This window comes from Lissotriton helveticus, chromosome 4_1 (genome assembly GCF_964261635.1).
Source record: "Lissotriton helveticus chromosome 4_1, aLisHel1.1, whole genome shotgun sequence".
In the NCBI taxonomy this organism is placed as follows: domain Eukaryota; kingdom Metazoa; phylum Chordata; class Amphibia; order Caudata; family Salamandridae; genus Lissotriton; species Lissotriton helveticus.
The window spans coordinates 1,515,094,692-1,515,110,938 of NC_136063.1; the positions used below are offsets into that span (position 1 = coordinate 1,515,094,692).

The 16,247-nt window shown below is 43.7% G+C and overlaps 1 protein-coding gene across 10 annotated transcripts in view; it reads left to right on the forward strand.

Moving 5' to 3' along the window:
• The window catches only part of IKZF1 (IKAROS family zinc finger 1), a 314,542-nt gene that overhangs the window by 221,376 nt on the left and 76,919 nt on the right, over positions 1–16,247 (forward strand). For 4 of the 10 annotated variants that reach the window (XM_078688095.1, XM_078688096.1, XM_078688100.1 and 1 more), the window contains exon 4: positions 15,493–15,753. The exons of 3 other annotated variants lie outside the window; for them this stretch is intronic. In XM_078688095.1, the coding sequence (XP_078544221.1) occupies positions 15,493–15,753 (261 nt within the window). The remainder of the gene's footprint in view (positions 1–15,492; positions 15,754–16,247) is intronic. 3 more of the 10 variants (XM_078688099.1, XM_078688097.1, XM_078688101.1) reach the window with 1 other exon arrangement.

The window sequence follows — 16,247 nt, forward strand, 5'->3', positions numbered from 1 at the left end:
ATCGATCAGAAACTTTCTATCTTTCCCTAATACTTGACTGTGAACATAGGGACCTTCTTGATCTACCGGTATCTCGATGAGAGGCAAGCCTACCTCCCTCTCTAGGCTGTTTCATGAATATGACTGGTACTCTGGATACTCAGACTGTGCATACTGGTACATCTGTGATGTGACATGCTGTGTTGCAGCAATGGGCTGCGGTACTGTAACTGTCTGTGGTGCATTCTGTGACTGAGGAGTCTGTGAAACTTGTTCTTGTCTAGGCGGACGTGGTCTTTCTTTAGTCTTACCAGTAGCTATGTTGTGTTTCAGAACTGCACACTCGTTTATAAAATGACCTGGCTGTTTACAATAATTGCAGTTCCCTTTAACGGGAGCTGCGGGATGACTGGCTTGATTCGGACCCCTCTTCTGACTGTCTTGAGGAACAGATTGTGCAACTAGCACTTTCATTTTCGTGTCTTTCATACGTTTTCTCTCGTGTTCTTGCTCTTCTCTGATTCTATTCTGGTGGTACTGGAGCATCTGGAGCATCTGGGACAGAGTATTGGCTTGCCAGGTGCTCTCGACTTTCAAAACTCGGTTTTTAATTTGCGGACTTGAATTCTCGACTAATTTGGTGACGAAAAGATGAGGGTATGACTCACTACTTGTCTTGAGACCACTGTTGATACTGAAACATTTTTCAAATCTAGAATAAAAATCACTAATGTCTTCATCTTGTTTCTGTTTACAGGCTGAGATTGCATCCCAGTCTTCTTTCCTAGTTGTCAATAATCTGGGTAAAACTTGAATCAATAATTCTGGTAAATCTTTACATTTATCTCCAAGACCGGTACCTGGTACTCGTGCCTTGTCTTCAGCTTCTAGAGCTGCCCAATCGATCTTTTTCTCTCCCACCTCCCATTCTTTTTCCTTTAACTTTTCATACACCCCTGCGGGTAACAGGACCTTTATCATTTTAATGATATCTGGGTAAGTGTATTCTCCCATACGGAGCATGTCTTTTAATTCTCTATGGAACCCTGCTGGATCTTTGTCATGACAGGGAATTAATTTCTTCATTTCAAGAAGTTCCATCTTTGATATCGGAGTGTATACAAACACTCGTTGCATTACGCCACCCGCCCCTTGGACTGGGTGGACTTCTCGTAACGGATTCTGTCTGTCTATGTAGAATGATTTACTTTCTGGGGGTGAGACATGAACAAAATGCGGGTTCAGAAACGTTCTATACTTGTGACGCTGTTCTAGAATGACACTAATTAAATCGGTACCTAGACCTCTCCATCTATACTGGAGTAACTCGTTCAGGATATCATGTAACGGACCTGGATCAGAATGTTGACCCTCGTACAGAGTAATGAGGTACTGGATCATATACATACCCACCAGTCGTTGCTCGGCTGGGGGCAGTTTCAGAAACATTTGTGCCACTATTTCGTCTGGAAAAGTGGTAGAATCAGTAATCCATCGGACTGCTGATCGGGCTAGTTCTTGTTCATGCATAGTACTTAGTTCGCTATAACCGATTCGTGATTTCAGAATGTGATCGGTAGCTTGAAATACTTGTTCTAGAGAACCTTGTTCTGGTGCTGGATGATGAAAAATAGACTTGTGTTCTAGGCGTAAATGGCGATCTGGAAATCTAGATTTTCCTACATACGCTATTCTGGCGGGATTCTCGTTCTCTTCCTCTTCAGGATCAGAGATACTTTCTTTCTCGCTTACTTGTGCTGCTTTACGCTGGTCGTGTAACCTTATTATTTCTTTACGAATTTTCTTGTACATACTCTCCATGGCACTGACGGTCTTGTGCTTACCCTCGGCTATATTATCACTCCACCTTGTCAGGATTCTCATTTCGGCGGGATCTTTGGACGGGTAATCTTGTTCTCTTATTAAACAATTGATCAGGAACTTTAATATCATGAGCTGAATCTCGGCTTTCCTTTGAGACATAATTTCGCCAATACTTTCTGGATCATCCCCTGTACGGATGAAACGATATATTCTGTCTAGATCTTCTTTCATATTCGGCAAGGTGACTAGATACTCGGTCACTCTCCTTACACGTAAGGAATATAAAACCATAGTATATTCGCCTGGAACTGGATCATAGACACATTCGTTAAGGGCTTGCCTGATTTCTGTGACAGACTTATTACTTTTAGGAGTACGCTGTGATGCTTGAGCATGTAATTCGAGTGCTGATAAACGCTTGTGTGGCGGCGGGGTTTGAGGAGTAGCTCCTCCTGCGGCCCCTAGACTGGAGTCGTCTACTGAGGCTCTACGTCCTGGCAGAGTGGGAAATGGAACTGTAGGCTGGACCGGGGGTACCGTAACAGGTACTCCGGTGTCTGGAGAAGCGGGAAGTGCCTGATTTACAGGGACTGGCGGAGCACGAACAGGATTTGCATATTCGGGGACTGTGTCGTCCAAATAGGACGAAATAAAAATATCAGCTGCGGTCGGTTTGTGACGTAGCTTGGTCGGAACCAATGGCGGCGGGAAATTACTGGATGCCTCTGGGGTCGCTTTTGGCAGGCCCTCGGCAAGAAGAGGATACATACCCTTAATAAGGGCATGCTTCTGTCTGTCTGACTGTTCGGCTTTGACTTGTTCACCTATCTCGATTAATTCTCTTTCTTGAGCTCGTTCTTGGGATTCTCTACTTAACTCTGACTTTCTGACTTCCTTTTCCGTTCTTCTATGAGCTTCCTTGCGCCATAACTCGATGGCATCTTTCTGTGACTGTCTGGCTTTCTTTTTCCATAATGCTTCTTCTACTCGCATGATACATTCGGCATCCCATGTACCCGATACGGGCCATCTATACTTTTCTTCTAACTGTTTGGTATACTCTACCCATAAATCTAGATACATTATGGCGCTTATGCCATGTTTCTGATACATAAAATGACCTGGACTGTCCCTAGGCGGGACAGGAACTGCTTCCTCTAACAGACCCTTTCTAGTTTTTAACTGACGTAACTTGGAAAAGAGCGGCATTCTAAACTTGAATCGGAACACAATACAATACACGAAAAACAATAACAATTGGGAAAACAATTCAGGCATACCACGACATTGGAAATACATTAAACAATATCATAACATAACAGTTCGAACAGAATACTACCTGAAAATACTGAAAACAGAAACAGAACAGAATTCTCGAGAACGGAACAGACTAGAGTTACTGGATGCACTGCTGTAACAGTACGGAACATACCGGTCCCAAAAAGGAACGCATCAAGACCCGTATCCACCTAGGTGAACACTTCGTTTGTGGGCTTGGGTACCACCAACCCACGGACCAGGAGTCAATTTAGATTGGTCCTGTCTAGATACTACCCCAGCAATGGTACTCACCGGGCAGCACGGAACGGAAGGCCTCGAACGGGACTGGACTACGACGGACTTCGGACTTCGGACTTCAGTTACGGGTGGGCCTCCGGATACCTCGGACCTTGGACTCTCGGCTTGGGCTCTGGTCGGGACTCGCCGCGTTCCTCCACCGTCTCGTTTGGATGCTGGACCGCCTCCTCCGTCTCCTCCGTGGGCCTGAGGGATACTCGGTGCAGAAATATCTGCCAGTGCACGGTATGGTTCCGTCACGACTGCAGAGGGTCAGGGGGTCGGCGTGGCTTCACCGACGCGTGGGGAAAGGGCAAGTCCCTATTCGGGCGCCATTATGTGGTAAATAAATAAATAATACCCTATTTTTGACTAGACTTATAGCATAACAGATAGCTCAATAAAATAAGAGTCAAGATTCGAGGTAGTAGGAGTTTCTGCAGGTTTATTACAGCATAAGGACAGGATCAGGACAACCTGCATGGGAATAGGACAATAAGGCCCGGCAGCTGCCGGGGCTGGGTCTGGGATGAGCGCGCTAACTTTCAATAACAAAACACAGGCATATATACATAGCGCAAACACATAGCATTACATTGCAGTAGGCGTAGCAGTGGGTGGAGCAGAAGGCGTGACGCGTAGCAGTCGCGAGAGATAACAGTAAAAAGAGGTGTAACTGGGAGTATACATAGACATGTGATGCAAACGTAACAGAATATGTCATGAATGGGCGGAAACTTTGGAGGGGGCTACCTAAGGAGCCGGGACCTCTAACCTAATGGTGCGCGAAAACTGGCAATGACGTGTTACTAGGAGAAGCTGGGGGCTATGAACTCTGTGCTAGGAGCAGAGACTAGAGTCTGAAGGGTCGGAGCGACATGTACCTAAACCCTATCTGGTATCTGATGTTTAGGGAACATGTTGATATAAACTAGAAGTCATGAGGGGAAAAGCTAACTTGACTCTAAGACTGGACCATGCATTATTCTACATGTAGTGCGTGATGAAGAATATTAAATGACCATTAAATACAGTATTTCTCTAACATGGAGACGAGAAGGCTAGACAATGACGGAAACTATTGATGCAGTTCAGTAGCTTAGGAATGCAGAAGAGGAGGACTGAACTGATAACTGGAACTATAACATACTTTTGGCAGACTCAGAGGCAGAGCCAAGCTGCACCGGGCACTGCTAGGCAGGAAGTAAGTGAAGGGTCGAGGATACAGGTGGGGGCTGTATCGCTCCTCAGCGAGGCTTTCAGGAGACAGGAGCTGAATCCAGGGTCCGGGCCCTTTTGAGGCCTGGAAACGGGGACTTTATAATGGAATAACGTGCACACTAAGAAACGTGGCAACATAACTTTACATAGGCCTGATATTCGTAGTATTCACGAGGACTGGAAACTGGCATACCAGAGGTGGACACAACCATAATTGCGTCATTAATCGGACATGGGGAATAACATATGCATATTGGTCATGCACACATAACATATGATGGATGAAGCGTAGGGACACAGAACATGGCAAAATTTACTTTTCCACACCCTCTCTCTCTGTCTTACTCCCTCTGTCTCCCTCTCTCTCTCTGTCTTACTCCCTCTAGCTCCCTCTCTCCCTCTCTTACTCCTTCGAGCTCCCTCTCTCTGTCTTACTCCCTCTAGCTCCCTCTCTCTCTGTCTTAATCCTTCTAGCTCCCTCTCTCTGTCTTACTCCCTCTAGCTCCCGCTCTCTCTCTCTTACTCCCTCTAGCTCCCGCTCTCTCTCTTACCCCCTCTAGCTCCCTCTCTCTCTTACTCCCTTCCCTCTAGCTCCCTCTTTCTCTGTCTATCTCCCTCTCTCTCTGTTTTACTCCCTCTAGCTCCCCCTCTCTCTCTGTCTTGCTCCCTATAGCTCCCTCTCTCTGTCTTACTCCCTCTAGCTTCCTCCCTCTCTCTCTTACTCCCTACAGCCCCCTCTCTCTGTCTTGCTCCCTCTAGCTCTCTCTCTCTCTGTCTTACTCCCTCTAGCTCCCTCTCTCTCTCTGTCTTACTCCCTCTCTCTCTGTCGTACGCCCTCTAGCTCCCTCTCTCTCTGTCTTCCTCCCTCTAGCTCCCTCTCTCTCTGTCTTCCTCCCTCTAGCTCCCTCTCTCTCTTCCTCCCTCTAGCTCCCTCTCTCTCTGTCTTCCTCCCTCTAGCTCCCTCTCTCTCTGTCTTCCTCCCTCTAGCTCCCTCTCTCTCTTCCTCCCTCTAGCTCCCTCTCTCTCTGTCTTCCTCCCTCTAGCTCCCTCTCTCTCTTACTCCCTTTAGCTCCCTCTCTCTCTGTCTTCCTCCCTCTAGCTCCCTCTCTCTCTATCTTACTCCCTCTCTCTGTCTAGCTCCCTCTCTCTCTGTCTTGCTCCCTTTAGCTCCCTCTGTCTCCTTCTCTCTCTGTCTTACTCCCTCTAGCTCCCTCTCTCTCTGTCTAGCTCCCTCTCTCTCTCTGTCTTACTCCCTCTAGCTCCCTCTCTCTCTGTCTTACTCCCTCTAGCTCCCGCTCTCTGTCTTACTCCCTCTAGCTCCCGCTCTCTGTATTGCTCCCTCTAGCTCCCTCTCTCTCTTATTCCCTCTAGCTCCCCCTCTCTCTCTGTCTTGCTCCCTCTAGCTCCCCCTCTCTCTATCTTACTCCCTCTAGCTCCCTCTCTCTGTCTAGCTCCCCCTCTCTGTCTTACTTCCTCTAGCTCCCTCTGTCTCCCTCTCTCTGTCTTACTCCCTCTAGCTCCCTCTCTCTGTGTCTTTCTCACTCTAGCTCTCTCTCCCTCTGTCTTACTCCCTCTAGCACTGCATAACTGGGTTTGGTTTGGCTTCGGTTTCGTTTCGACTTTCTTCACAGAACAACAATGCAAACCCAAACCCTTGACTACTTGACTTCTGTGACCCATCCATTCCGTGCACGTGCAGAATGCAGATGGTGCCCCTAGCTACGGCGGGCCGGGTGCGGTGGTGGCGCGCTTCTTGCACTAAAGCAGGACGCAGGTAGATTCGTCAGTGTAGGTTGGTGTCACCCCCCAGATGGGGTGACACCCGGTGCGGTCCGAACACCCCGCACCCACCTAGTGACGCCACTGGCCCTTGGAAAGAGGACTGTCAGCCGCCCTGTGCTCTAGATTGACAGGTCGGCTGCATCAGAAGGTGTTTACCTTGCCAGCGCATACTTTGTTCAAGGTACAGTGCATACCTCGACCTGCGCCGACGGGAGCTTTGAACACTAAAGCGTAGCAGGTTTGTGTATTTACCACAGCATTCTCCAGTCGATAATTTACAATTTAGAACGACGGCGCTGCCACGCTGGGTCTTGTGTGCTGCAGCCAGAGAGGCCTAGGCCGGCTCATTTCCATTTCTGATCAAAACGGCGTTGTTGAATGATGTGTTACTTATGTTGTTATTTGCCACGCGCTGGCAAATTGTACCTCCCTCCCAAACACACACACTCCCAACAATTTTGCTCCGGAGTGAGACAACATGGTGAGAACCGTCACGGCAAATAAAATATTGCACACCAGGGTGGGAAAAAAAATCACAATGTGCAACACCAGCGTGGAGTGCAAATTGTGCAGGGTCTGTACTGTAATCTCGTTTTGGGCACAAATTGGAGATTGATTGGTGATTGCACCCAAAAGTGGATTTGTAATCCCGCCGTTGGAATCGTGTTTCGGAAATAGTAATTGTTGTTGACTGTAATAATCTCTCTCTAGACTCTAGTCGACGACTAGAGTCTAGAGAGAGATTAGTAGGCGATTATTTAGAACGACGTCGCTGCCACGCTGGGCCTTGTTGTGCTGCAGCCAGAGAGGCCTAGGCCCGTTTCTGATCAAAACGCCCATTGTGAGACGTGTTATGTGCCACGTGCAAATTGTACCTCCCACACACACACACTGCCAACAATTTTGCTCCGGAGAAAACATGGTGAGAACCGTCACAGTAAATATTGCACACCAGGGTGGGAAAAAAAATCACAATGTGCATGCTTGTTAGTTCACCATCCATCACCAGTGTGAAGAGTTGAGATCCTGGTATATGTCAATGTAAGGACATATTTCCTTCTGTACTGCACCACCTGACCTTACCTTTCAGTGCACAGGCATGCAGAATGAATCCCTGTTTGCAGACAGAAGGGGATCGCGCGTACAAGGAGGCTTTGGTTGGTATAGGGGCATTTTATACAGAGCAAATTCTTTCTATTTGTTTTTATTGCAGCTTTATTATATAGTGCGAGATCGACCCAAAGAATAAGATATCAGAGCACTTTACATGAGCACCAGGGACCTTACACAGTGACAAGGACACATTCTGAATTCATTATTTTGGTAGGCGCTGGAGATTAAGTGATTTGCCCAAAATTCCAGAACGGTGAGGCCACACCTAGGCTCGAACCCTGTTCCCCAGCGCTAAAGTCGGAAGCTTTAGCTGTAAGGCTACATCCACAGATGAGCTGCAGATGCTCTCTCTACATACTTTCTTTGTTGTCAATACCACAGTCAAAGTGATCCCGGCAGAATCTGGTGGACGTGAACGTGCAGATAACGCAAGCATGACATTGATTGAATTGGCATATTTCAGGCAGCACTTTAAGCTTGAGTGCACATGGTTATTGTTTGTTTTGTTTACCAGACTCATCATCAGTGACTAAACAGAGCTTCACAAAATGCTTTGAGGTAATGATTTACCATGCGTGGCATAGTGTTTCAGTAACATACACTTCGTGAAAGCTAAACTGTTGCTCTTGCATCCTCCAATTTATGCTTAATGTCAGGTTACGTTAATAGGGAACATGTGGTTGGAGTGAAATTAATGTAAGTGCATTACTGTGTTAGACTGGGGTGCAGTCGTTTTACTATATTAAAAGAGCAAAATCAATGCACTTTGCACAGTATGACGAACAAAACACAGAGACACAGGTCTGTAAAATAAAAGGCAGGGAAATCTACAATTGTGCTCCAAAAGCGCATGCAAATGGCTGCTTCACCTCAACCTGCCTGATTGTGTCTCTGGTCTCTGATCTATGAGATGCAGGCTCGCATGTGGTAGGAATCATGAAAAAACACTTTCTTCCTTTGATTTTCTTAATAACACCACGTAGCGCCATTAGACCATCACGAGCTTCAATGTTCCCCGGGGTAGAAAACACAGACCTGACTAGCTGCACCTGTGACATGGGTTTACTTACTCTGCCCTTCTGAACCCGTTAAAGCTGGAGGCACAGTTTTTCGCAGGGTGCAGGATGTGTCGGGTTCAGCAAACAACATTTGTTTTCATTGACCAATTATGTGTCATTTATAATTCAATTGCAAGGAAATCATTATTCCCTTACATGAACAACCCTATTATTAAGACTAATAATAACTATGAAAATGATGATGATAGTAGTAAAAATAATAATAACACAACAATAACCTGTCAAGGTACACAAGCAGCTACACTACTAATATTTTCATCTTCCAGTCGTCCAACAATTATGTCGACTGAAAGAACTTCCCTCATCGCCGGCGCTGTAGTGTCAGCTTCGTGAGGGCATTGGGTTGTAACTTCATGATCTAGGTTTTTTTTGTGTGATGTGTGTGTTACTTAAAACTGTTTAGCAAGTCGGACACCTCTCGTTTGGCACCTCTGTGCTCCCTCTGTACTTGAAGTGATTGAGAAATATCTGCGTTTATCTCTGTTCTCACTAATGTCTTGTTAATTGTGCTACAGCTGGAGACACACTGAGTGTGTCATTAATGGGGGTGAGACAGGCAGAGAGTGTGGTCGTGATTTAAGTGCTTCCAAATAAAGGCGACCAAGATGCTGAGATTGTCTCTTGGAAGTTGAGGAACAAATTAAACACTTTCCACAAAGAAGGCACATGCTCATGAGATGGAAATTCGTTAAATAAAGACATATTTACCCTGTTACGCCAACAATCTAGCAATTTAAGAGCCGTGTAGGAGACAAAAAACATGTATTATTCGTTGTGCTGCAGATTTGGTTATGTGGTTTCTTATTCTTATAATTACTTTATTTCGATCTCCAGGGCCTTAGATTACTAATATGAGGACATTGACGTGGCGCTTAGACAGGTTCAACGCGACTCGGGGAGAGCGATAGGAGCGCACGAGGCAGCGAGACCCTGGTCGCGAGAGTATGGTGGGAGATAGCATGGGAGGTGAAGGGATAGAGAGGTTGGGGAGGGTGAAGTCAGTGATACTACTGTAGTGATGGAATGGGACAACGTGATAGGGAGGGGGGCATGTGAGGAAGAAGGGTTGAGAGCGGCGATGGGGTGATAGGAAGCATAACATGGAAGAAGTATGGCAGGGAGTGGAGAGCGGGAGCATGTTAAGAGGTAGGGAGGAGGATGTTACCGACCGTATAAGCCTCAGACAGTTAAAAAGTCACCCCTCTGTCCACTCTGCTGCACTGAGAGGTGTGTGTGAGGCAGCCTTCTTCTACTCTTAGAGCTGAGATTTCCATGAAAGTCTTATAGTCTGAATTCAGCACCTGAGCATAATAGGACGGAATGTATGAAGCTCTGTGGTTATACTGAATAAGCAGCTACCTATGTTATGCCATCTATTAATGTAATAACTGCACTTTCACAATTGCTTTATAACCTTCCTGCTTTCTCAAACTTGCTTGAAAATGCACGATTTTTCTTCTTTTTTTTCAAAATTTTCTTGGGGGGGTTATCACTCCAAACCCCCCTTTTGGGGTGCGGGCTCGCTCGCTGCGCTCGCTCGCTACGGTGCTGTATGCAAATCACTTTGCGCCCCACCACTTTAAAATCACACCCACCGCCCCTGGTTACACAGTTTCAAAGTCGGCGGCTCTGATCATAAAGTCACAAAGGGATGATGACAGTGAGCGAGAAATACCAGAACCCCACAAAGTGTACAGGCAGGAAGAGGAGAGAAAAAAAGCCCCCAAAGAATGCCAGCATCCTGGTTTAGCAGCAACATCACACAACGATTTCACCCTGAAAAAACAGACTACTTCGAAGGCTTTTGATGTAGATGCAAATTACAGAAAAATATTGGTCGCGATACCAGTTTGCTTCTGCAATCATGTAAAAAATCATTTTGTTTACATCTGGTTATAACATTACTTACCACTCAGCAGACGAAAAAAAGCAATAATTGTGCATACCGTGATGTGTTACAATGCTGCTCACCTGTAATAAGAGTGACATCACTACTCAGTAAAATGTATTACGTTGAGATCTGACACAGATGTCTGCTGACAAAGGGTATAGAACAGCTCTACCTGCCTGAGAGCAATACAATATTTAGCTTAAGTACTTTTAGACCTAAGTCGCAGAGCTTGCTGCCTCCCCTGGAAATTCAGCAGTGAATGATACCCAATCACAGAAAATATTTTGTGATTCAGGCTCGCAAGTAAGTGGATGCAACTTTCTGAATCTTTTCATATGATCTTTTCTTCTCAGACACTTCCCAGTCATAATCCTCATTAGAATTGCAGGTTGTACCCGTATTAGGCACGGGTGCTCTTCTGCGTAAAAACTGAACGTGAAATACATTTCCCTTCACGTACGAAAGGCACCAAAGACAACTACACAATGTGTTAACAAAAGAATTTCAAAAGCCATGCAATATACATTGCTAGCATAGCTCAAGAGGAATTTGCACACATCAAGATTGACTGGTCAGGGTTTACCTCCATATTTATTGATGATTTTATGCCTGGTATGTTGAGTTGATGGATGGTGTACATTTTAATTCTGGTGGTATGTATGATACATGGTTCGAGCTCAACATCTTACACTTTTTATATTTGTCTTTTAAGGTCATTGTATTAATCTAACAAGTGATTTTTACAAATTTGCTATATTTTAATTATGCTTTACATGTTTTATGTAATTGAGCTTTAATGTTTATTTATGAACTGAAATAAAGTTGATTACGATGATGATGATCAGGACCGGCCCTAAATCGGATTGAATGGGACAGAGCCCTGGGCGGAGAGAAAATTGGTGTTTCTTCTACCGGTTTTTCTTGGCAACCTTCAAAGATAAAATACTTAGGCCTGTGGTTTTCTTCAAACATTCCGGAAACACTAAAATAAAATTTTGACCACATAACTAAAACTCTATCCGACACTATTGATCGCTGGCATCCACTTTTTCTTTCCTGGTGGGGATGACTAGACTCCATTAAAATGATGCTTTCTCCCATAATTTTATACATCATCTCTATGATTCCTGTACATATTCCTGGATTATATTTTAAAAAATAGACTCTCTTTTAACAAAATGTATTTGGAAAAACAAATCTCCACGTATAGCCCTATCCTCTTTGAAGGTGGATAAAACCTCTGGTGGTTAAAAATGTCCTGATTTAAAAAAATACCATCATGTCTTCTCATTAAAACAATCTTCCCACTGGCTTTTCCTTGATCACAATTTACCTTCTCCTATTTGGTTCACTATAGAAAATTATTTTATAACGCCTTTTAAATTTGAAGAATCTCTTGCCTTTACCAACAATATTTTATCCTTTCGAAGCCCAGTCATTTCTCACACTCGCAAAATTCTTACCCTGCTGCTGCCTTCCTCTTATCCTGCTCTTTCCTTGTTAGATCAACAGCCCATTTGGCATATTTCTTTACTCCGCATTAAAAACCGTACTTTCTACTGGAAATCTTGGAGACATAAGGGGTTACTTTGGATTTCACAATTATTATTAAATAATATCCCTTTATCTTTTCCGGATCTTCAAACACAATTTGCCTTACCTTCCTCCTATAGAACTCAATATGATCTTTTGTATTCTTCACTCTGTCAATACCTTTGATCCTTACCAGCATTATCTTCCCCTTACCAAGCTGTTCCATGCTCTTTCCCTTATTATCGAGCTCCTCCTCTGCTTCATCGTTATAAAAGTGTTTATCTCTAACCCCTGATAGGAGCAAAACGAAGGTTGAGTTGGCTTGGGAAACTGATCTCCTGGAATGTTGGACAACCCCTTTTTGGGATAAGTTGTGGCTCAAAATTCATAAATACGTCACAAACCCTCTATATTGTTTATCAACGTCTTTTATTTACTCCCGCAAAATTAGCCTCCTTCACTACAAATTCTGCCCCTATTTGTTGGTCTTGCCCTTGCACAAATACAGATTTACACCATATGCTTTTTGATTGTCCCCCTGTGAATTGTTTTTGGCAATTAGTTTGGTCTCAGATTAACAAAATCTTTCAAACAAAAATTCCCTTTTCCCTTTCCAATGTTTTTCTAGGCTCTCTATCAACTTACTGGCCCCAATCTCCTTCTAATTCCAACATCATAGATTTGTTACTGGTGGTAGCTCTTCACTTAATAACTTGTAATTGGAAACAAGCTGACAAAGTCACTTTTAGAGCCTGGTGGAATGCAGTCTGTTTTCATCACAGACTTGACACTTACTACGTTACCCCTATTTCTGTGTCCATCAAAAGAGACCTTTTATGGCTCTCTATAACCACATATTTAACTGATATTGCCTCATATAGCGCTCCATTAGTTCAAACCTCTGACGAAGTTCAAAAACCTCCATGATTTACTTGTTGTCTTTGCTTATTTAAATATTGTCTCATTAATATTCCCTTGGATATTTGTCCTTATTGTAAATTGATATTGATATTTCTTAACAATGTCCTTTATACATTTAGAAACTGTTTCATAAAGACTATTATAGAGTAAAGATTATAACAGTATGTATATTCTCCTTTCTCTTATTCCAATCCCCCTCCTTCGTTATTTACCCTTCTTCACTTCCCCCTACTTTTTATATTTCTCATTTATGGATTATTACTTGCATGTAATGTTCTTTAATATGACTAATATTTTCACCCCTTGGAATATTGGTGCCCTGGACCTGGGCCCAGCTCGCTGATGCCCAGGGTCGACCCTGATGACTGGTCAGGGTTTACCTAAGATTATGCTTGCGTACATAAAATGACACACATAATTTAGCCCATTGCTGGCTTTCAGGACAATTGTGCCGTACTTAATCTTTGCTGCTCTAGTTTAATGTAAATGCATAGAGAAAAGAAGCTGGACTATATTGAAAGCATTTTATGGAAGAAGTTTTAATATTTAAAGTGAACTATCCCATTGCTTAATATGAGCCAGTGGTTGCAGGTGGGGCTCATTGGCACTCATTTTTGGGTACCAGTTTTTATATTTCCTCAACAGCATTTATCCAGAGCAAGAGAAAAAAAAATACAAAAGGGGAAAATGAAGAGGAAGAGTGACAAAAAGAGAAAGCAGGGATGTAAAGAACCTGCACAAGTGTGGTAAAGGGGCAGGGAGTACCTGTTGGTGAATTAAAGAGGCAAAAGGTGGAATGATGACTATGCATGCAGCCTTGGTATTTGGAGCCCTGATTTTCGGTGGCACCGGCCTGAGCTTCTTAACAAATATTTGGGCCCCAGCACTTATTCTTTTGCAAATTAAGCACTTATCTATCCCAATATAGGACTGCAGGCTGGAGGTGTAGGATAGGCAGTCAATTTACTTGTTAAAAGCCAGTGAACCATATGCAAGATGTAGGAAATCAAAAGGCTAAGGCTAATTACTGTCTTGGCCTTCGTGGAAATTGTTATACCGCAATCAAAAAACATTGTTGGATAAACTTTAATCACATTGTCAAGTTTAAAATGATCAAGTAATGGCATGAACAAGATCCATTTTTTCTTCAAACAAAAAATGTTCCTTGAAAAGTAACTTGGAGGGTCTTCCTCTATATTGTAGAGTTTGATCTGCGCTAAAGGGGGCTATATAGGAGCATCGCTAGACAAGAAAAATATAATGATAATAACGACAGGTTATTATCATTTTAATTTTCCCTAGCGGATCTCCAGGTGTGGGCCAGGGCCGGGCTGCCCAAAGAGCAGGCATGGATTGGTATCACGTTCCAAGTGCGCATGGGTGCTTGGTCGGCGATCTTGGGCCGGCCAAACAGTCCTACACACTGTGCATGTACCCCACCAGGCTGTAATACACATCCTGGTGAGGAGCATGCCCAGTCTCCCATTCTCCGCCTGAGTGCCGAGCCACGTCGCTCAGACCAATCACAACGCTGCTATCAGCAGCGTCATGATTGCCGAGAGGAGTCTGGAAGCCTGGGTGCTTTCTATTCCTGCGCCGGCAAGAAAGATAGAGGAGAGGCCGCCGCCGGTAAGGTAAGTTAAAAAAATTCTGATTTTCAATTTTTTAAAAACCCCGCCACCCCACCACTTATGCCAGGTAGCAGCCACCTCTGCTATATTTTTATTTTGCTGAGCTCAGCTGCCCTAGGTTGAATTCTACAGAAAACAACATCTTTGTGGGCTATAACATTTTGTACAGAAGTTGCTGCACATATTTTATTTCATTCCTTTTATTTGACAATAATCTGCATATTTTGCAAAACTAGCTCGACCCTCCCCTTTAGCATCCCAGATCCTCCCTCTTCTTTGGAGCCCCAGAGGCTTCCCCAACTACTCACAAATGTAAATGAGACTTACTTACACAACCAATGGTTATCCTCAAAATCAGTCATGAATATGGCCCTCAAGAAATTATGTTTGGCACCCCTGACTTAGTTTAACTTCCATCAATGTCAAATAAAAAAAAAAACTTTGTAGAAAGCACTTACAGTAGAAAGTGCCATGTTAAAATATGTTTTTTTACTAACCAAAGTGAAGTGTAAACTATAGAGAACTGCAATATCCTCTACAATGCTAGGCTGTTTCACCCAGGTTGATGGCATTACGTCATTTGCAGTGTCACATATTTTCTATTATTTGGGATGTCATAAAAAATGTAGGGAAAGGCTGCCAAGTCCTTTTGCAACCGCATTGGAGATGCCAATCACATATTATACATGAATAATATGCTTATAGTGAGTTTAATCTTCTTATCAGGATTTCATGGTTTCTTATGTGAATGGAATATGCTTCATGATATCACTGTATTTCTATAAAAATGTAGGTAGAAGAGGTGAAGCTGTGGCTATTACTCTGTGCACAACCCTTTTCTAGTTGTCTATGATGTTTTAGTAGATACGACTGTGCATATTGTATCAGATTGTTAGTGCATTTAATGGTGTCCATTTGTTCTAACTACAAGCTGAGTGCCCTTTTGTGTTGTCTCTTTCAGCCAATAATGTTAAACTAGAGACCCAGAGTGATGAAGAGGATGGGCATGCCTGTGACATGAATGGGGAAGAATGTGCAGAGGATTTACGAATGCTTGATGCCTCGGGAGAGAAAATGAATGGCTCACACGACGGCCAAGGACACAAGGCTCTGCCAGGAGTTGGAGGTATTCGACTTCCTAACGGCAAACTAAAATGTGATGTCTGTGGGATTATATGCATCGGTCCCAATGTGCTCATGGTTCACAAAAGAAGCCACACTGGTAAGGCCTGGCATAGATTTTCCTTTAGTGGCTTGTGAGTATTGTGAGCATGCACCACGTAGGGGGATAATGTGGAAGTCCATAGACGTTTGAAGTTTTGGCCAAAAGTTCATGCCAGCTCGCAACAAATGTTTCCAAAATTCAACCTGGCTAGCACTAGCAGATGGAAGGATTAGGGGGCAGCATGGAGGTGAATGAGGGATACATCCAAGTAAAAGACAAGAGCTTTAAATTTGTATTTTAATTTCTAATTAACACACCATGCATATGATATGATAAAACAGTGCAAAAGATTTTGATAGCTGTTTGTCTCTGGTCATTGTTGCCAGTAAATAGCTTTTTTATGGCACTTCTGTTTCCAGAAGAAAAAACAGTGCAGGAGTAAGGACTTAACATATATAGTGATATAGCCTTTTTTCAATCACTATGGGCCATATGTATCATAGTTCCGGTTTGCGAATTCCAAATAGCGAATTTTAAGGAATCGCTATTTG